General features: G+C 39.4%; 1 protein-coding gene across 4 annotated transcripts; it reads left to right on the plus strand.

Moving 5' to 3' along the window:
- Window positions 1-221: 221 nt before the first annotated feature.
- usp10 (ubiquitin specific peptidase 10) lies at window positions 222-22,402 on the plus strand. 4 transcript variants are annotated; one of them, XM_079338833.1, is made up of 15 exons: window positions 222-566; window positions 8,660-8,728; window positions 9,143-9,188; window positions 9,582-9,641; window positions 11,389-12,621; window positions 15,029-15,120; window positions 15,642-15,751; window positions 15,839-15,897; window positions 15,976-16,079; window positions 16,420-16,519; window positions 16,749-16,929; window positions 17,948-18,113; window positions 18,504-18,648; window positions 18,848-18,913; window positions 19,460-22,402. In XM_079338833.1, the coding sequence occupies exons 1-15, from the start codon at window positions 546-548 to the stop codon at window positions 19,645-19,647; spliced, it is 2,640 nt and encodes an 879-aa protein (XP_079194959.1). In that variant the 5' UTR covers window positions 222-545; the 3' UTR covers window positions 19,648-22,402. The 4 variants fall into 4 exon arrangements, with proteins under 4 accessions (XP_079194959.1, XP_079194960.1, XP_079194961.1 ...); XM_079338832.1 differs by having other exon boundaries at window positions 224-566; window positions 11,386-12,621; XM_079338834.1 differs by lacking the exon at window positions 9,582-9,641 and having other exon boundaries at window positions 11,386-12,621.
- Window positions 22,403-22,731: the final 329 nt, after the last annotated feature.

Below are 22,731 nucleotides of genomic sequence, written 5' to 3' on the forward strand. Positions count from 1 at the left end.
AGTAAAGTGTTAAATTATTCGTATTGTCCGTCAATTATCAGCAATAATATCAAACATTATGTTCCTTATCCTTGAATGTGTTTTAGAATACACGTGCTATTAATGATCCTTTCTTTTTCTGTCAACTTTATTTTTTAATTAATTTAGCTTTTTTTTTTTTTTTCCCCGCGGTCAATCGGTGTCAGGGATAGCGTTCGTTAGAGATGAAGACATTTATTGTGAAGCCTTGGAGTCAACGACAACCGGAAGTGTTTCTCGCTGTTCCTCGAGCTCACGCGTCCACACTACAACCAATCGACCGCGCGCGCTGGCTTGTTCTGCTAGCAGGGAGAGGAAGATGCAGAAATGGCGGTGAGGGCAAGGCGAGCAGCATGAAGTGCTGATGCATTACATGGATCAAAAACTAACGACTGCCAGGACAACGTTGGTGAAATGACAATGACGTCGAAGTAGGACACCGTGTGTGACTGTCATCAGAAACCTTCAACACCTTCCCGGGAGAGTTTTGAACTTGTCAGCGGCGGAGAGAAAATCAGACTGGGAGCATGGCTTCTTACAGCAACCAGGTAGCTAAGCTAGCTGGCTAATGTTAGCCTGCATAACAACTCCTTCTGTCTATAAACGCAGCTTGTATGCTCATTTCACAGCCTCTTTGAACACTGAACAGTGTTGATATGCAGAAGCTGTTATGTCGCGTTATGTGTTGATATTTGAGACATCATGCTCGATGTGTCATTGAAAACGTAAGTAGTGAAAAGTGCTTGCTAATGCCCCCCCCTCTCCTCTGAAGCCTCCATTGAAACGCAACCAGCATGGTAGCTAACAGGCCCGAGGTCCCTCCATTCAAATCACACAGCTGTACTATTTGCTGATGTTTACTGGGAAATGACAGCCAAGAGTAGCTACATGACACACAAGAAAGTCTTATCTTTTGTCTGTGTCACTTCGGTGTGTTATCCCCCTTGTGTCAAAATGTAATTACCTAAAGAAAAGAGACATTGAAAAACTGCTGCGTGTGTGCATGGCCCACCTGGTCTGTGCTGCTACAGGCCTTCACACAGCGCATAGTTCATAACTGGGAGTTACTGCACATGAGTACAGCACCATGAAGTAAGCACAAACACCAGTTCTCATGTCTTGTTTGCAAAGCGGTCTGATATTACTCACTTAGCTTTTAGCCAACCGCTTTACACAGGTAAGTGTGCTCATATTATGCTGTGCTGTCGCTAGCTGGCTTGCTAAACACAAACGCGACAATGTGGGCCTTTTTTTCTAGATAATATTCACATATAAAGGAAATTAAAAAAAGAATGAGAGAGAAAAATAAGAGCCGACACACTGCTGGGCTTTAGTTTGCGTCTAGCCCCAGGTCTGGTGTATGTAAATGATCAACTGTGGTTTAATATGTTAGGAAGTTAGCTGTCATGTGGGAAGGCCCATTTTGACTCGAGGTGTGCATGTAGAGAGGTATGCCAGTTTGGAAGTTTCTAGAAGTTGATTTAAAATTAAAAATTATAGGATAAAGTAAAGGTCTAAAGTTAGTAGAATCTGCGTCCTGTTTCAAACTTTCTGAATAAACCGGACGTGAATGGGAAAGCTCACTCAAAACTTACACCTGCATGCTTCACACTTTCCCCCTTGTCTCAGTACTTGTTTGTGTTATTGGCTTTCTATTAGGCCATTTGTGTGAGTATTTCAAAGAGTATTTGTCCTGTTAAACGATTGAGCATACCTCTATTCAGGGAAATACACATTTACTATTGTTATAGTCTAAGATGTACTCTGTTTTTTTTTTTTTACTTAAAAATGTTTAAGTGTGGTACAGAAGCATGTATGTGTATAGTTGCAATTATGTTTTGACAGTGTTTTTAGTTAACAGTTGCCTAGTTTTTCTCTGCAATCAGATTTGGACCTTAGTCAACTGTTTCACTTGGTCAGATTGGCTCATCTAGTAGCAATTTTTTTTCTATGTTGCCAAACAGTAAGCCCCATGTGTCCAATGTAAAGAAATATCAAAGAGTGGAAGTTGATTCACTTGGAGACTACAAATTAAACGAGATATACATTCACATTCAAACTGCAATTGAAATTAACTAAATGAGATAAACATGAGGGGCAGGTTTATGATCAGAGTCAGAATGAGACACACCAACAGCCAAATAGACATCACTCTTCAGCAAAGTAGCAACACGTTAATGGACTTAAAATACTCTTCATAATCTGTTGTATAAATCAAAGGAACACTAAGCAAAATGAGTCTCCTGCCATACTTGTCCTGTACTCTTTTTTTAAATAAATTTTCCTGCAAAAGAACTGTCTAGAAACAGTATGCTTAGATTATTTAAATACATCAAGTCAATCTTCAAGATACTACATATGTGTCTCTTGTTTTTTTTCAAAATGATTGATAATGTCAGTTAGATTGGTTGCTGTAACCCTCTACAGTGATTTATGGCAATGAGTGAAGCAATAGTTAATTATTTTCCTGTCACTTATAAAGGTAGCTGCAGGCTCGAAAATTATCCCTTTGAACTGCCTCGTAATCTCTTCAAAACATTTCAGCCTTAAACCACCCAATCTATATTCAGGTTTACAATCTTCTACTGGGGAAGTTTCAGAATAAACTGTGTCGTCTGTGCTCGTTGTATTGAGGAAGAAGTTATCACGAGAATGGTATGGCTTTTGCAATTTCAAGCTTTTCTTGCAACACTCTTAAACCTATAGTTATAACGTCTCTGTTTGGTTTAGCCCAGCACTCAACCAACGCATAAATCTGTGAGTGGGATAGTAATCCTCACCACTCCCCTTGGGAAAACTTCACACTGTCTGCACAAACAATGCAGACTATCATCCAAGTTGCCAAAAGTTTTTCAGCTTCGTCATGACCAATGCATACTGAATGAAAATACACCAGAAGTGGAACTTGCATTTCAATGATACCATCAGGGATAATAAATTGGTTTGATTAAGTAAGTTTTCATTTTGACTCACTGACAGGTCATGTCCTCTTCTTTTTTTAATGCGTTTTATCAACAAGACTTTTGTAAACCTAGGATGTTAATATACAGCAGCTTTGGCTCTGCTCTTTTTTTAAAAAACATTTTTTATAGTAAGTTACCATTAACATGTCGCACAAATTAGTGTGCCTGTCTGATTGTTGATATATGATAATTCCATCTGTACATGTACTAAGATGCTAAATGGTATAATGCTTCTGACTATTTCATATCGCCAATGTGTTTTCAAAACGTGTGGCAGTAACAATCAATTTAATTTCAGATCTGATTTAGTAATTCTTTCCTTTAGTAATTGTTTTTGCCTGTAAAAAGGTGTCAAGTCCAAGGTCTTCACGTCTTGTTTTGACTGCAGAGTAGTCGTAGACCCAAAGATATTCAGCCAACTATCAGACTGAAACAGCGTTGTCCTTTTGGATTAATTGTTGTAATGGTTGTCTCTTGATAAATAATGTTGTTTCTCATTTTCACTATTAGATATTACAAAGATATTTCAGCGCGACACAAAGAAATTAAACAGCAGTTCAAGCCTGAAATTGATTTAAAGTTGATTCAACAGCTCTCATGAACAGGAATCATAGCATGCAAACAGTCAGAAGTGTTGCACCTGGGTCTAACGTTTACACTAAAGTTTAGAAAGTCAAACTAGTATCTGAGGTGTGAACAGAAAACTTACGTTTCATATTTGCAGGATGGTCAGTTGAAATGCTTTGAGATAAGAGGCAGAATGTCAGCTATGATTGGACATCAGACCCAATGGAAGTTTACTCAGGCAGTGACTCAATGGGAAGGTTTCTTTAAGTGGACAAGCCCCGCTTAAATTTAAACGGAATAGCTCTCAGCTCATCTATGACATGTATCAGCCAGAAACACAGATTTGTCCCCCGCCGCTCAAGGGCCGATGGCTCTCAGGGTGTGTGTCCACTTTACATTTGCTCTCATGTCCTAATCATTCAGTCAAAGACAATTTACAATTAATTAAGTAAACCTTGTGGGGTTTTAATTTGATGAGAACTCTAAAGAGACTCTAAAATTCACGGTAGCTGAGCAGGGTGGATCTGAGAGGCATTTAAAAACATTGTGGTAGATGTTCATTGGATAACAGCATGGCGGGCACTAAAAAGCATTTCCTCGGCTCTTCTAAGCTGTCTACTTAACTTTCTCCATCTACCAACACATGAGCAACCAGCCAACAACAAGCAGGACTTCTATATTAATAAAGACTGCACAAATATTGTCGTATGCAATAAAGGAAGTCCAGTTGGTGTTTAGCTTTGCAGAGAAAATGTTTGTTCTGTATACAACTCCATGAGTTTCCTTATTTTGCTTTCCATCAAAGTATGAATTATTTTCTTGTGGTTTGTCGTACACGTATCTCTTGTTGATAATTTGACAAGTGAAGTTAGATAGTAAGTGTTACTTTGCTTCGCTCACAGATTTGTGAACGTTCACACGGCATGCATGACGAGACTGTGCACAGCTCCGACTGTAAGGCTCAGTGCAGTCAGTGTAAATTTGAGTGGAGAAGTCGAGGTAGCCAAGTCGTACGTAAGCGATGAGACCGCTTTGATTTATGCTCAGCCGGTGTTGCAGGAACATTGTATTGAATGGTATAGTGCTACGTGTCATTGGATCATTAACATCATGATATCACAAGAATTTAGAGCTGACCCTATAAGTTAGACTTCTCAAAGATTTGTTCATCAAAGCCTCAGTCCATCACCAGTCTCACAGTCAAGCACAAGGAATAATTCTATTTTACCTCTATGGGTTGTTGTTGTTTTTACGTTACATAGATATGCCTGTTTACTCTTAAATAATTCATGACTCATAGTCTGTCTTGGTTTTAATACGGTATCCCCTTATTTATACTTCTAATGCATTTCTGAAAACCACTCATACTTTCAGTTTCCTTCATGTGTGCATGAAAAATTACCTGGAGTACTGATAGAAACAGCATTTTCATGTTTAGAGAATTTCATTGGCTACAAGAGATGTCAGTTATCAGGAACACTTGTATGCAATTGGCTGTCAGAGTAGGGGGAGGGCACCTTTTGTTAACAAAGGCTCTTATTGGCTGTAATAGGCTGCAAAAAAAGGTTAGTGGAATAGTGAGCTGAGTTTTTTTTGTAACAGTTCCGTCTATCTTTATGGATGTTATGTGTTTTAGAGGTAAGTCTCTTACTGGATTCAAATTATAAGGACTCATTTTGTGGATTAGGATCAGGAGAGTAAAGTAAATCTTCGAAGGGTAAGTTAAAAGACTTTGTTTGTTTTTCGCTGGTCCGACCTGCATGCACTGGGCCGTTAGTGTGCATGTGTGCCTTGCAGAAAATAAGCTCTGTGTCAAACACAAGTTTCTGACGCGTTGCTGTTTTGTTCAGCGGGATAATCTTTACAGATGAACATCATTTATATGAAGTTTGAAGAGTTAATGCAGCCGAGAGAAGTAAAAAGCTAACGTTATGCGCTAGCAAACTACACCGCGGTCGCTTTATAATGACGTCACGACTGTTATGCTTCATCGATCTAATCAGCGGATTTTATTAACCTAATATTTACAAGAGCACTGAAAAACATGACTAGAGGCTGTAAGGAGGATTAGAGAGAGAGTTCCCGGCGTGATGACGTGTAATGTCTGCGACAACCACTGTAGTTTCAGTTAGCTACTTGTTAGCAACCGTTGTTTGAAGTTCGTGTAAAAACTTCAAAATTCACAAGTGGGGTCTTAGCGCATATAGTTTATCTCATCTAACAAAACATCAACATCTCTTCAGCTTGTGTTAACCACAGACCTTATTTCAGGCGTCTAAATAAACCCATTCAAAATCCCCATTGACTTTTAGAGGTTAGAACCACGGCGCTAAAATGCTAACTCACTTCCAGGTTTTAGGACTCAAAACTACACCAGTCTATAGGCAAAGGAGGATAATGGATAGTCGGATTTGAACCCAGGATGCCCACTTGGCCTTCATACATGGGGCGCACACACTAACCACTGCGCTTCGTAGTGACAGCCACGATCATCAGACCTTTAAAATCACTTTCATCAACTTCATCTATCAGTTTGAAGTTGAAATAAACCTTTTCTGTCATTGTGGGTTCAGCTTTCTCCATAGAGCCAGTTAGCATGGCTTCTTAGAAAGATGGCAGACGTTGCTTCTGGCAGTGAGGTCCCACGCACAGATCTGTCATAGGTCTTCAGCTTCAGTGAGACAAAAACATGGACTAGACTCCCTCTGACCAAAGCAGCCTCCAATGACACAAAATGAGGATTTTTGTGTCATTGGAGGCTCCTTTTCAGAAAAGAAATGCAGAGCTATCTCAGGGGGGAAATGAGGTGGGGATGCACTCTGAAATACCACCAGGTTTCTAATGTAACACTTTTTGCAAATGGGGGAAATATCCCTTTAATGATACCATTTGAGACTTGGCTAACTTTAGCTCAGGTTAGCGTTTGTATTTTAACAGATTAGACGCACAGTGGAGAAAATATTATCAGCTCACCACTTATATTTAAGTCCCGTCTCGTCAGTGACTATTTTGTTATCAAAAATTGTTTTCTTTTTTGCTAATGCTTCTACCGGATCCGAAATAAACTTTTGACTCACTGGCCAAGGTGGCGGGTAAATAAAAAAAATTCACCAGCCAATCGTATTTTTTACCGGCCAACATAATATACTTATACATACGGCTTATATAAACGCACCAAACGGAAAGTCTATCAGCATTTGTGAAGTTCAAATGGTACACATCCCATACTAGCACTACTCGAGACAATGTCATATTCTGGACCCTTCCTGCAGTTCTGTGTATGTGCTTGCACACAAACTAGTTTGTGATGTCGTCACTTAACTGTGTTGAAATCATTGGTAATCCTCAGACCAAACCAACAGCAAGGGAAGCTTAGTGTGGTACGTGTGGCAGGCCTGCAGAAAGAAGCAAAGGGACATTCTTTCTGTTGTGGTTGTATTAGCTATCCCAAGGCCGCTGGATTACGGCTGGCTGTTTGTCGCTTGTAGTGCAATTTCAGCAGTGTGGGCTCTCGCGTGGGGCCTCATTTGGGAAGAGTTACATATGCCTGAGTTGCACTTTCTTTTCTGTGAGCCTCTCCTTTTCGCCTTGCACTGATAGGATTAACGGCATAGCTAGTGAGTTCATTTCACTTTTTGTCAATTGCTTTGTGTTTTTGCATGCTCAGGTGGCACAATGCGGTGCTTCCCCTAAAGACTAATGTCAGTCACAGGTCCTTTCACAAGCACCGGCTGTCGGCCTTACAGCCAACTACTCACTTAATGACAGCAGACTACTTTTTTTACATGTTTTGATTTAAATGAAAAGTTTGTACCCGCTCCCCCCCTTTGAGGGGAGCACTCACCTTCTAAAATCATAATGAACATGAGAGAGATTTGTCTCTGTGCCAACCCTGCTATATCAGTCTATAAGATAGAAGAGAGGCTTTGAAATGTACCAGAAGCCACTCAATTTGGGCTTTTATGGACACAATTTTTCTCCAAGAGGGCATAATACAGGAACCCCCCTCGCTGGCTATTTTTCCACAGGCTGACGACTCTATTTGTTAAAATGTGGGTAGCAATGTGGTATGAGGGGCGAATGCCATGTGGATAAAACAGATTGGGCTTTTACAGGTGGTATCATGCCATGTCAGATGTGCGTTTAGTTCTACAAATTGGACTTCTGTGCACAGTGTTTACCAATTGTTAGTACCTTACAGTTACAAATTGATTTGTTTATTTCAATGTTCAGCAAAAATAAAAGCATTTTCTTTAGTGCATTTAGGCACAAAACTGGAAACGTAGATGCACCCAGTAGGATCACATGAGCACAGCAGAGACATTGCTAAGGACAGTGAAACGCATTAAGGCACTCATGTTCTGCAGAAACATAATGAGTCCACATAAATTGTCAATTCCATACATACAGTATTTTGTGCCTTTCTTTTGGAGTGATGGGAGGCTACATGGAAGGGGGACAGCCCTCCAAATGAATGCTAGTTCACATGTCGGATAAAATTGTGTTTTCAGTTCAATTCATTTATTGTTGGTTTTGAGTCGTAACAGGAACTGATTGTTCAATGAGTTGATGGATGTTATGATCTCAGATTTCCTGTTGATCTAAGGAAGACCAGTTGGCAGAGACTATTTCTGGACTCATTTTCTTACAAATCAAAGGCAGATGTAATAGATGCAGTTACGACTATATTTTTTCCAAAATGTCAAAATTTAAATGGATGCATACAGTACAACTACTTTATATTACCTCTGTTAACAACTCATAAAGCTTCTTCTCTTAAAGTAACCAAATACAATCTGAGTTGTTTGTGATCATGGTTTATGTGTAACATGGCATGACTCAGCATTTGTGAGGAGCTTTACCTCTGTACAGGCTAACATTGCAGTGTGGTCTGGCTGATGAATGACTCCAGTCTCTTGAACATAGACATCAATGATCATGTTTTGGAACTGTTCCAGCTGGGGGGGAGGGGGGGTGTTTTCGTTATTTTGACTATCTGATGCTCATTACAGACAGTATATCTCAAGAAAGTACATATTTTAAGAAAATTGCAGCCTCATTATTGCTCATCTTTTCACCTAATGTTTTGTGTTGATTTTTTTCCCCTACAGTATATATTCGGGGAGTTCAGCCCTGATGAGATCAATCAGTTTTTTGTGACTCCACGATGTTATGTTGAGGTAAGGATCCTGATTATGGTCTGTTTTTTACATCAGTCATTCTAACATGTATATTTTGGAAGTAACACAACATAGATTCACTGCTTTGAGACTGAATCTGTAGGTTGCACAAAACATGTTGCTGTATTATAGATCATCCACATCTGAATGATCATTTTCCTTTTTGGCTTTCAAAAAGGGTTTAACATTTTCTGCTTTAAGTATTTTTACCATTGCTGGTGGATTCTGTTTCAATTTCATTACATAAACAACCTGCAGTTTTTTAAAATCCCTTTTTGATGTTAAACATTTTGTGTCTTAATGTTTTTGGAAAATGCAAGAAACTACAATTTTCCATATTCTATCAGTACTGACAGATTACAATGATGCACAGTTTTTTTCTCTAATTGAGTTTTATTTTCCCCGCCCTCACAGCTTCCTCCATTCAATGACAAAGTCCCATGTGTCAGTCAGTCTTCTGGTATGTACAGTCAATGTTTGCTGGATAATGGATTGTTTTTGTTTGTATACTTCACTCTCTTAGAGTATTTAAATGTTTAAGTTGATATTCATGCAGTCTTAAAGCAGCTAACAATTAAAATTGAAGCCCATGCTGAGCTGAATTGCCTGGCAAGGAGATGCTTTTTATGTTGAATTTTACATTTTTACTTAGAGTATATACTGTTAGCTCTGAATTGCATCTCAAAGTAGATATTCATCTTTTCATCATTTGAAGATTAGAAAACATCAGACATTATTGATTCTTTACATATCAGGCAACCAAATTACAAATGTGAAAGCAGCCACCTGTCTTTGAAATGGTACAAATGTGCACATGTTATTTTCCTTACCTTGATTTGTATTGGTTATTTAGGAAGTTACTGCACTCCTGCTGTACCTTATATTATGGAGTCTATTGGACTGCAGGTTTGCGGTGAGTTGAGGAGTCTGACACCCTGTGGCTTGACTAGCTGTTGTACGTTTGCTGTAAAACTCAAAATCCAGGTTTCAAAAACTGGTGGCTTTCTAAACCATGCGCCTGTACTATTCTCTTGCCTGTTGGATAAATCTGTAGAGCTTTGCATGCTCAAGATACTGACAAGTATCTTATCTTCTCTTGCATATAATGCATTTTCACCACTGCTGACTTTAACATGAATTTAATTGGATTTTCAAGTGATTTAACGATCATAGCTAATTTACTAAGGGCATAGTAATGGTTTTATGTGATTTCTAACATGTGTGTACATATTCTATCCTTACATTACAAAGGTTTTAATGCTGAAAGAATGTTACAGCCAAAATGTTTAATTCAGTAACACTAACAGAAGCTCTTCTAATCCAGTAGAGGAAACTGCTGTTTTCATTTTCTCTGAAGAGTTAACAGTTTGATTGACAGGTCAGCTGTCTAATGATAAAATACTTTTGGTTTTCTGATATGCATTAACTAATGTTTCCTGTTTATTCACCTTTTCACCTCACCCCTCACTGCATTTTGACTATTTAAGCAACACAAAACTAAATGACTGTAATTTGACCTTTTTTGTTGACATTTGTTTGTTTCGATTTTTGCTATAAATGTAGTTATATAAGTAAAACTAAGAAGTGCTTGCATATAGATTTTAAAGAGTGCATATCAGTAACATCAGAAATGTTGAGTTGATTTTAAAAAACAAATCTCTAAAACGTGTGTGAGATACATAATGTGCTCTAATTTCATTACATTTACTTCATTTTTAATTATAAAACGCAACTGCCTCCTTGGGTCCATTGAAATGCTCTATATCAATTCAACCTATTATTATTCTCAACTAATGACTTTCAAGAATACACATAGGTTTAAAGCTAAACTCAAATAACACACTTAAAAAATTAATAAATGTGCAATAATCTTTTAGCATTTTTTGAGTTTTTTTGCAACCATGAAGTGCAATCTAGGTTGCCTTGTTTTCTTAATGTTTCCTGATTGTTTTTACTTTTCTTTAGTTTCCTTTTTTGTACTTGTATTGTAGTTTCTATAAAAAACAGTCTAAATGAACATTAAAAAATTAAAAAAAAAACATCATTAAACCAAACAGTTGGCCTGAACTACATATTGTTCACCCAGTAACAGATATAAATGATACATGAATATTTCAAATAGGAGTTTTCTCTTCCCTATAGTTGTACTTTTTCAGTCGTATCCATCATGTTGTTGGTTTTCAATCAGAAATGGAATTTAAATTATTGACGTCGTAAAAAACACAAGATAACTCCAAAATGACCCATGCCCCCGTAACTTCTGTCACAGCGTTGACTCTTGCAAATTAATAGTTGTCTACTACTCGTGTCTCTCTCTGTCTAATGAGAAATGTTTAATGTTGAATCCTCCTACTTCCGTACTGTTCATGGCATTCCTGAGACCCACAAGAGCCCAGAAGGAACATGCTGTAGTTCAGCATAGACACAACAGTTTTTGTTGTTGGAGCCAAAAATAGGTCTAGCAGGATTTGTTTCCATTTTATTGCTTTGTCTGATCCTGTCAAAGAGCTCCCACGACTCCTTTTGGTCAGTGATCTACTTGTTTGGGATGAAAGAAAAAAAGAAAATTTTAACTCCAAGATTTATAGTAAAAAAAAAAAAAATCTGTATTGGATGCATACATTTGTGTTTCTAATTGTTTGACATGTTTTCTGCAGCAGAAGACTATCAGCACATTGAGTTTGGAGTCGATGAGGTGATGGATTCCAAGTCTGTCGGGATGAACGATCCTGTGTACAAGGTTTCAAGCACCCTCAACCCCCAGGCCCCAGAGTTCATCTTGGGCTGCCAGTCAACCCAGAAGGCCCAACAGACGGCCCCTCCAGCAGCTGATGACCCTGACGGGATCCACTTCAACTCACTGGACGGCGCTGACTCTGAGGCCTCAGGCCTCGACAATCACCAGGCCTGCCAGGACATGGACGGACTCTCTGGCAGTCTAGGACAACGAGAGAGGAAGAAAAAGAAAAAGCGACCACCGGGGTACTACAACTACCTGGACCCCTTAACTGGTAGCAACAACAGCAGCAGTGCAGCAGATGGTTCACATGTGACAGCACTGGTGAACGGACATGCACTCAGTGGCCCACACATCAGTCCTGAAGATGTGGATGGTAAGGCTTTATCAGGGGCAGAACTTTCCACCAGTGGACCTGTTTCCATGGCTAGATCGACAGCTGCTGTGGCATCAACCAAGGTAGCCCCTACAGCCACTACCGATCAGAGGACTTGTGATAGCCCTGATGACTCTTCTTTGGACTTAACAGGCGGCGCTGCTTCTTTATCAGATGGCAGCAATGCAACTTCCTCCTCTTCATCCTCCTCTCAAAGCAGGGGGATGACTGAGGGACCAAGGACTGCAGATCAGCAGCCAGATCATTTGGCTCCACAGAGCTCTGAACTTTCAGATACTCCACAAAGCCCCCGCTCCAAATCACCTCTTCCTCCTTCAGCTGCTGTGGATGCCCCCTCTGTCGCCACATCTATTACGACTACTGAACTGAAAGGAAGGGAGCTAGCAGAGAGTGCGGTGGCTAACGGGCTTGCTGAGCCCGACACTCCTGTCAGTGCAGACGGACACAAAGAAGACTGTGAGAGTGGGGAGCAGGCTCAGCAGGTCTCCCCAGACTCAGCTGCCCAGTCAGCAGTGACCGAGCAGGCCCTTACGCCCGCAATTCCAGCTGCACCCACTGCCAACCTCCCCAAATCATGGGCTAGCCTCTTTCACAACTCCAAGCCTCTACCTGGGGGCCCTCAGGCCTTTGTGGAAGTGAAAAATGTTGTGGAAGTAGTGTCCCCTGCCCCAATTACGCCAGAGCAGCCTGAGAAAGTAGGGGAGGTCAAAGATGGCCCTGTGCACGTATCAGAGGATCCTATGGCCCCTAAACTGGCAGGTATTAAATGAAAATGATCACTCTCAATTACAAAAAAAGAAAGGCTCCATCATACCTTTTCATGTTTTGATTTCAACTTAAGGTTTTATTGCGAAAGAAATGTGCATGCTAGTTTCCCACTGAATTCAATTCATTAGGTTTACCTGTACAATGTTATCTTTCAAACAGCTCAGCCTGAAATTTTATTTTAGCAAGCTTCTTATTTTCCTGTTTATTGACAGTGTCAGAAAGGCATGTTCGATATTAGGCTCAATTTAAGATATGTATTATGCATTTCATTAAACGGCAATTCAAAGCACTGTATTAGGAAAAAGTATAGTGTCAAGAATTCCTCCCAAAACTTATAATACTTTTTGAAAGCTGAATTTGCATCTGATCAGTTTAAATTGGATCCCTTCAGGTTGTTCAAGTGTGCCTAATGTGGAGGACTGTTATAGTGACACAACACTTTACCACAGAGAAGCATCATGGGCATGTTTGCTTTCCTGTTCAAGCAGTTCATCACATGGACACTAGATGGTGGTAGAACACCCAAAATAGCTGTAATATTGTAATTCTATTTGTTAAACCCATAACTCAGCAACATGATACTTCGGCTAGGAACACTCGAGGCTTTTAAGTCAAAGGATGTTCTCTATATCAAAGTAAAGTCAAGATGGAAGATTTAAGGTTTTCTTTTTTGAAAAGGGAATCAATAAGTTATGTTGTCATGGTAACAAATGGCTGTTTAAGTGTTAGGCTACAGTTACATTTTTGTCATGCATCTAAGAAAGAATTATAACTGAGTCAGGTTTTTAACCCCAACAAAAGGGAGTGGATACTTACAACACTGTCCCTTTAGAAACAACGACAGGATATTTACTTTTACAGAAACTGTTAGATTTGTTTCTGAGTCACAGAATAGAAATCACCTTATTTCAGCTTTCTAGAAACATCTTGAAACGGGCACGAAGATGAATGAAGTTGATTTCATCACATTCTAGTAGTGCGATTTGAGGTTCCTTTTGACTTGAATTTGTTTTCATAATGCTAAAAGATATTAGTGTGTTCCCAGGCCGTGTGTTCTGACGTATTCTTCAAATAGTTTCCAGCAGTTTGTGTGTTTGAGATTTCTATGTTTAGCTGACATTATTCTGCTGCATGTTTGAAATGTAATAGTCTCTCAGAAAGGTATCGACCCAGCAGTCCTAACTTTGACTTTGAAAACTACTATTTAGTCAAAGTGCACATTTTCAGCACTCCTTGTCTCCTCCCCTTACACTGGGTTCATTCTAACTTCAATGTCTAAGTAAATCTTAAGACTGATTTCCTGTTAAGATGAATCCTCACCTTGCCATCAGTCTATACCAGCCATGGTAAAACTTTCTACAGCCCTCACCCCACACATCTGCATCTCTCCTCTCTTACCCACAGGGGCTTGTCCTGCCCGACTTCAGGCAGAGCATATGTTTTGTTTGTTCCTGCTGGCTATATTTATCACTATTATGTTTGATATTGAAACTTAAATAATGTTTTTTGAAATGTTTCACAACGTGTGATCTGTGGGTGTGGAGGGTAATAGTTGAAGAAGCCTGAAGTGTATGCCAAGGATTATCCGAGGATAACGTCAGCAAAGAAGCAGCTGCAGGAAAATGTCTAAGAAAGTTCAGTTTTAACCTCGATCTGTGCATTTATGGGACATGCCAGCAGTCTCTCCTCTCCCCGCTCAATCCCCCTTCTGTCTCTCTTCATCAATCTGTCTCCAATATGAATTGGATTGGGATGAATAAAAATAGAAACAGTCAGTATACATACATGGGCGGCCTGTCTAAGTATCGTCTTTGTGTGGAAAATGCAGTAAAGATCCCTCTTAAAGCTAGTCACTGGTTCTTCATGTGGAGGCCGCCCATTAGACGTCACAACAGTCTGTGGTAGTATGCCACACCTTCCTCGTACAAGAGCAGGGATTTAAGTCTTTGTGGGTCCGTACACATGCAGGCACTTTTTATACTTTGTCTAAAAAAGGGTTACTCTAAGACAACTGTTATACTGTACAGAAATGTAAGAACTATTATGATGAATTGTGTTGAGCAAATGTTTGTTGCTTTGTAACTACAGACACACAACGGTTTAGTTTGTAATTCTTTTTAAAAAAAAAGTGCGTCCACGTTACCATGAGAGCTGTGTTTCTAAGTGCCAGTCTCTCTTCCTAGGCGTGGTATATCAAGTGTTTTCTTCTATCAGACAGTCCCTCGTGTTGTTTTCACAAGAGGCAGCAAATAGAGGAACGAACACAAGAAACAGTAGTTTTTATTATAAGAATGTTATTTCCCAACACAGCCATGCAGATGTTGTCATCTATGTAAATGTACAGTGTTGTAAGGTCCAGTTGTTTAAGAAAATTGTGTTGTTGTTTTTAAATCCCCAGAACTTATTGAGAATGTGAAGTTGATGCATAAACCAGTGTCTTTGCAGCCGAGAGGACTGATCAACAAGGGAAACTGGTGCTATATCAATGCTGTATCCTTTTTACTCTGCTTTTTCTGCTGCACCTGACACTTCGTTTTCTATACTTTTTAATCTTTTTTTTTTTTGATATCGGTAACTTTATTTGTACTCAAAGAGCTTAATACCGGGAGAGACAAATAGTGCAAAACCTCAGCTTCTTTTACATTTAATCATGTGTTATGGGCAAACGAAACGCATTTTGTTAAAATCAATGTATGGATTAATTTTATTCATCCTTAAGTCGTAAAATGACAAGAAATTGGAATTGATTTTTATACTTATCTAATAGAAAAATGTTTTTTCATTTGATTTTAGCCAGTGGTTGGGTCTTTGATTTCTTTGAAATTACTTCTTATTCTAACTATTTCAATTTGAAGACATTTCACATTTTACAAGCTACAAACTGAAGCCAGGCGTTTCATTAAATCCGAGCTTATTCTCCCATCTGAATCAAATTACATTTTTGTACAAACGTTTTTTTTTTGTTTTTTTCCCCCTGCGAGCTGTTTTCCTCCCTAACTCTTTACCCTCAGACTCTACAGGCCCTGATTGCGTGTCCTCCCATGTATCACCTGATGAAGTCCATTCCTCTGCATAATGAAACGCAGAGGCCGTGTACATCCACACCCATGATAGACAACTTGTAAGTACAATTTTTGCCAGCTGATATCAAACTGTTTGCCATGTGTTAAGTTCAGAAGCATCACCGTTGTGTCATTGTGTCTGACAGTGTAAGGCTGGTGAATGAGTTCAACAACATGCCTGTGCCATCTAAAGCCAAACAGCAAGGTGAGGTGTCACACATCAGTCAGAGACGTTTGGTATCTATTGTGATATACTGTGTGTAATGTGTTACTTTGTCCACAGCTGTTGGTGATAAAGTCATGAAAGACATTCGGCCTGGAGTACCTTTTGAGCCGACCTACATTTACAGACTCCTCACTCTTATCAAATCAAGCCTCTCGGAGAAGGTAAGCAATGCTGACTGATTTGGCATTTCTGATGAATAAACTTCCTCTGGAACACAATGTTTGAAGGGAATGTTTTCTTTTTTCTTTAATGATTCACATTTTTTAAATCAGTCTCATGTCTCCTTTTATTAAAGGCAAGTAAGGCATTACACATGCTGAGTCAGTTCTGTTTTAATGAATGAAATAACTTAAACTTGCTGATTGTGATGTTTATCTCTTAAACGAGGCTAACACTCATCCTGTTTAACCATTCAAACACTTTTCCCCTATTTCATTAAATGACTGTGTGCGCACTTTCACATTTTTAATTGGCGCTGACTTCCTGATGCTTGACTCAAAGGGTCGACAAGAGGATGCAGAGGAGTATCTCGGCTTCACTCTTAACGGACTGCACGAGGAGATGCTGGCGTTGAAGAAACTAATCTCACCTCAGGAAGAGAGTAAGCATCTTTTATCCCTTTCTAGTTGAAAAACAACATTACAAGGCAGATGAGGTCATTACAGCTATCCTTTAATTGAGTTAATGTTTCGTACATCTGATCATCACCTGCTTGTCTTGAGTTAAAGTTCTGTTGTATTTTCTGTAACTACAAGACTGACATGAGACTAAGATGGATGATATATATCTTTTATAGGTTTGACCTCTAAAGTTCCCATTTCTCTTAACAGAAGCTGCCACGCCCAACGGGCCAGAGTCTCAGCCAGGTGTGGAGGAAGATGACGCTGAAAAGGAAGAAGAGGGCAGTGAGGACGAGTGGGAGCAAGTTGGCCCCAGAAACAAAACTTCCATCACTCGCCAAGCTGACTTTGTCCGCACACCCATCACTAATATATTTGGTGGGCACATCAGGTATGTTGACAGATTACTTGATGGTATTTCAGAAGAGCCTTTTTATGTGCGGTGAAAATGAGTTCCACGTCTGAAGGAGGGATACTTCGCAGCTGGTGAAAAACAAAGTTTGTAGTTTTTAAGTTGGCATCACAAACAACTTATCTTTTGTCCCACCACTCACCACACTACCTTAGACTAACGACCACTGTGGGCCAAGTGAGGTCAGAAGTCTCCGCTTCAAGAGTCAAAGCAAGCACCCACAAACTAAGGCTGTTCACTTTCAGACAAAGTGAGAAAGACAAAGAACCTGTGTAACTGTTATAATGTTACACAAGGTTGTGCTCTGGCTTGTTCAACACTGTCTGCACAGTCTCAGGATTATTTTCCCAGAAATGGTTTGTGACCTTGGAGTTTGTTTACAAAGTGTGCATCCACGGAGCTCTGGAATAACCTGGACTTTATTGGGCTGTGTAATCTGTTTGTAAATGTCTGTTTCACAACATTTTTATTCTTAACTGATTATTTGAGATGTTTTCCAGCTCAGAGGTTGAACAAATGCTTCAAATGATGGCTAAAAGTCTGATCGTTTGATGCCAGTGTATGCTGTTGAAACTTTAACAAACTCTTAACGTATAAACAGAACGGCAATATAAGAAACAGATAAATATGAAAAACTGAAGTAAAAGGAACATGGGACACTGAAAGTTGTAGATATAAGTTTAACATTTCTATTGAATCCTTGTGCAGAATATTTGTCTTTAATGTTTTGAGGCCCGCCAACCGCAGAGAAGCATTTATTTATTATGTTTTACTTTCAGTAAATCCGTTTGTGTAAATGTATTTCCACGTTACCATGGGAGTTGCGTTTTTGAGTAGCAGTTTCCCTTCCTAGGCGTGGTACATGAAGTTCTTTCTCTTAATCTAAAGTCTCTCATGCTGATGTCACAAGAGGCCAGATAAGAAAAAGGAACAACCCTTTAAATAAATATCATTGTCTTATATTGTCTAATATCACACTCGTTTTTTTTCCTGTCAGATCGGTGGTGTATCAACAAAACTCTAAAGAGTCGGCCACTCTGCAGCCTTTCTTCACCCTGCAGCTGGACATCCAGTCGGAGAAGATCCGCACTGTCCAGGAGGCTCTCGAGACCTTAGTGGCACGAGAGTCGGTCCAAGGCTACACTTCAAAAACCAAGCAAGAGGTGTGAAAAGGACAAGTGTCTGTTTTAGTGATGACTAGCTTCACATGCCATCAAATGACAATGATGCATTCAAAAGAGTCCTGTTGATTTAATTTTTGAGGGATCATCTGCTCTGTTTTTCATCTCCGCTTAGTTTAGTCTATGTGATCTCTGGTCTTTTCTACCTTTAAAACTCCCATAATGCTCTGGTTAATAAAAACATACACTGCTTTGAAAGGGTGCTTCTTGTTCTATATTGTTCTTTTCCCTTTCCGGTTTCCTTTAGAAGAAGTCAACAGTTCTTTTTTCAGTCTGATTTTCTTTAAAACATGTTTTTTCTCGGATGATTTTGTATGACCATCAGCTCATGTTCTGACTGCTGGTTTCTCTTCGTTTTGTCTTCATTGTCAGATTGAGATCAGTCGGAGGGTTACTCTGGAAGAGCTGCCGCCTGTGCTGGTGCTTCATCTCAAGAGATTTGTTTTTGAGAAGACCGGAGGATGTCAGAAACTCACAAAGAACATTGAATACCCCGTTGACTTAGAAATAAGCAAAGGTATGGGCACACAATGGAAGACTACAAAAAAACATTGTGTTTGAGTACTCTGCCTCATCAAAGAATCACTTAAGGCTGTTAGGATTTACAATGCAGAAAATGGTCCAACAACAGAACACAACACGTCCTGTTTAATTATAACTTAAGCAACACTCTCAAACTTCTTTGACTAATCGGTGGATTCTTTTAACCTTTTCAGATCTTTTGTCCTCTGGAGTGCGGGGCAAAGTTGTGAAAGGCCAAAGAACTTACAGGCTCTTTGCAGGTGCGTTTGACTTTTGTTGTTTATTTACTTTATCAGCGTTGCTTACCTTTGCTGCGAGGGCATGAACGCATTGTAGTTGTGGGTTCTGTTATTTTCCCAAATGTGAGCTTGGTTTTCTCTGCTGAACCTTCATACTTCTTGTTGGTAGTAGTTCTTATCTTTAAGCCAGGGTGTGCATTAGGTCTTTGTTTTGAGTAAAAGCTGATTTGTAATTTTATTGTCGATGGTATGTATTTATAAACGTAGGTGGAACCTGAAAATGGAATGAAAAAATAATTGCTAATGGTGATTAGTTAATTCAGTTGTACTCTTTAGATAGATAGATAGATAGATAGATACTTTATTGATCCCGAGGGAAATTCACATGATGGATATGAATGTACTTTTACAAACATGACAAATCAAAAGTATTGCTTGCACATGACCTAAAAAAAACTGCGTACTCTATTTTGCCCATTATTAAAGTCATGGGATGTTGTATTTAAAAGTCATTACCCTTCCATATTTCTCTAACATCTTGCCCCTCCTTTTTCCCAACCAATCCAGTTGTCTATCACCACGGGAACAGCGCGACAGGCGGTCATTACACCACTGATGTCTTCCACATTGGTCTTAACGGCTGGCTGCGCATTGACGACCAGATAGTGAAAGTCATCAACCAGTACCATGTGGTGAAGCAGACTGCAGAGCGCACCGCCTACCTGCTGTACTACCGCCGCGTCGATCTGCTGTAGACACTCACACGCGCACACACACACACACACACACACACACACACACATCCCAACATACATGCAAAAAACAAACGGATATACACTCAGACGCACACAGAACATACATGCTCTTAATGCACTTGTTAACAGTAGATGACATCTACACGACACAAACACAACAAACTAATGAACAGGAACACTGCCCAACTTGTTCTCTTGCAAGATTTTCCTCTTCTTCCCTTTTGTCCCTGCTTTCCTGAGAACCAGCTTTTCCAACACCTTTTCCCTTGTATCTTATTTTTCTTTTTGGAACGAGAGAAACAAGCCGCACTCACAAAGATTTCCCCGTGACTGCGTTCTCTTCTCTCTGCACCACTGCTGTGTTTTTTTGTTTCTTTTTGTCCATTTTGTTAAACTTTTAAAGCAACAAGGAAGGAAAGTTGAACAGACAGAGGTAGGGGGTTGAGGTTACAGGTTCGGACCTAAGACTCAACTCTGGTTGAGCCAACGGCTCGGCTCAGATAGCAAACAGTGGACTCACAAACAGGAAGAACTATCTGCTACAGGCTGCGAGCGGACTGCTGGTGTAATTTTGTTTAAATTACCTCTTCAAGGAAATGACCCAGAAATATCAGTGTTTGCCTTTTAGCAAAAGAGAACGGTTGGCCTAATGAATTTGCAGCAGTTAAAACGCCTGTTTGAATTTGCCCGTGTGCATCAAAGAAGGCCCAGCACCAGCATTATCACGAGTGTTCCCTCCCAAGGCCACATCGTTGTGTTCTCTGCCACCAACGACTCCTCTTCCATTTCCTCACTTTTAAGACGCTTTTAAATCTAGGTACAACTCGAGCCGTCAAATTGGGGGAGAAAAAGGTCAGTGGTACTTCAATAGGAACTGGACTGCCTCCTTGTTTGAGAGATTCTTGTTCTGGTATCTGGGTTTAGAATTAGAAAGACGATCTAAAAAGATGTTGATGCGCTTTAGAATTTAATATCAAATAAGCTTCTGTGCACAAATATAATCTGATGATTACAATATGACAGGCAAATGCATATTTTGCAGATATTTAGATTAAAATGTTAAAAAAAAAAAAAAACCCAACTAAAAATATAAAACCTAGCTGACAGAAAACTTGTTTGGGTCCTGAAGGACTGCGTTAGTTTTTCGACTCAACTCTTGCACTGGAGAGATGGCTACCAATCAAGACCGATTCCATTGCAAAACCTTCCCTTGTTTACTTTGTACATTTCCTTCTCTATCCATTCATGTCATTTGTCTTTGTTTAAAGGTTGCACCTGTGTTAAGGTGGCTTATCAGTGTAGTTTTGAGCCACGCCACCCCTCTTACCCCCAGACTCAACTTAAAGTGGGGGCTGCCTTAGGTTCAACGTGTGATGTTTTTCCACTCAGTGTACAAAGTCTAACCCTTATCAGGCGCCAACAGCAAGTCTAATGTCTGTGAAGAGTTAGGAGAATGTACCCGACACCTATGTTTTTACTCTTTTGAGGCTCTGCCTTTCCGCCATGCGGAGGGAAACTGAGCAATGAGGGGAAGTGGGACTACACCTGTGCTCCTCTGCATAAAAAAGACCTCAGACATATGCACAAGAGGAGGTAGTGTTTGCTTTTTTGAAGATATTGATTTTTGGATCATTCATTGATTGTGATGATTTTTGTTGACGTTATTAAACAATGTTAGTTTTTTTTTTTTTTTTTTTTTGTCATTGGTCATGTATCAGATGTCCCCATGTTCTCGTTCCCTGCTTGCATTTGAATTGGTGTTTAAAAAGAAATTACACAGGCTAAAGCACAACAATTAATAAAATTGAACTAGTTTCTTTGCTTGATATTTATTTTCATTTTCTGTTTCATTTTCTTTTTTTGTGGCTTAAAACTGATTTCATTCCAGCCACCAGTGTCTGATTCTCAGTATTAGTACTTTACTAAATTGAATGAGCTCGAGTATTTTTACATGACTTTAGCTTTCATACTTCAATTGAACTGAAAAGTCCTCCTTTGAGTCTCAAACCTACTATTTGCTTGTACTTTATCATTTAGAACAGCGGAGAATATGTCTGTCAAATGTCTAATTTTCTCTTAGTGCAAATGAGATAATTTAACAAACAAAAATTGGGGTCTATTTAGCCCAAAGTTCACTTTTGGAATTGGTTGTAAATGTGCTGAACATCATTCCGTGGTTCACAGCCTCAATTGATTTTTATTTTTATAGGGCTTAAGTTGAGAATCGTTTTTTTGTCCAGATAAACCAAAGGATAGTGTTAAACAGGCCGGCTGCCTTTCTATCAATATGTGTTCTTTATTTTGCCTTCTCCATCTGAGGTCTTGTATCCATGTCCAGCACTCATTCCACACAGTAAACAGAGGCATGCCTTTCAGTCACTTTATCTCCATCGTCCATAACCTGATGATATTTCTGTTGTGCTGCAGGTTTGAAGTCATTTCTGCACAAATAGAAGATTTGAATCCTCTCTTTCTTTCCCCTTTGAATGTTCAACAGGACTTTAAACTGACACCTTTCTGTTGTACAGTTTTGTCACACCCTTTTGCAGCTGGTCAGGAAATATGCTGGTGAAATGCTTCAATAATCTGTCTCTTTTCAGTATGTGCTCCTAACACTATTGTCTGCTGGGAAATGTTGGGTTATTGAACTACAAACAAAATCTATACTGTCTTTTAATTTTAAGCCTACAGCATTCTATTTTGTTAATTGTTCAAATAAAGGATTGTGCAAAAAGCAGTTTGCTAATGAAATGTAGTCAGAAGACTACTTGGCTTTCTTATAATACAGTATATACTGAAACATCTGCAGCCTCTTGACTGGCCTACAGAACAATGTGCACAATAAAACAGAAACTATACACAGTCTTGGTGTACCACACACTGCTAATTGCTCTCTTGTTCCTACATGTAAATGTGTCGTATTTGTGCAATGTTCTAACCCCTCTCGTCTGGTTCAGCTGGCTGCCTCAGTGCTCACTGTAGGACTTCCTCTGTTTGCTTTAATGGAAAGCAGACCCATCATTGAAAATTTTGCCATGTAAGGTTTTTCTGCCCTTTGGTATTTTACACTATTTATTCCTTCTT

The sequence above is a fragment of the Symphodus melops genome (assembly GCF_947650265.1).
Source record: "Symphodus melops genome assembly, chromosome: 3".
NCBI classification, from domain to species: Eukaryota; Metazoa; Chordata; class Actinopteri; order Labriformes; family Labridae; genus Symphodus; species Symphodus melops.

What these genes read in the sequence shown, in the direction of transcription:
- usp10 (XM_079338832.1), top strand. Translation starts at nt 546, where the DNA reads ATGGCTTCTTACAGCAACCAG. An exon ending in ATGTGTCAGTCAGTCTTCTG is followed by an intron (nt 9,189 to 9,581) that starts GTATGTACAGTC and finishes TTGGTTATTTAG; the next exon opens with GAAGTTACTGCACTCCTGCT. An exon ending in AACTTACAGGCTCTTTGCAG is followed by an intron (nt 18,914 to 19,459) that starts GTGCGTTTGACT and finishes CAACCAATCCAG; the next exon opens with TTGTCTATCACCACGGGAAC.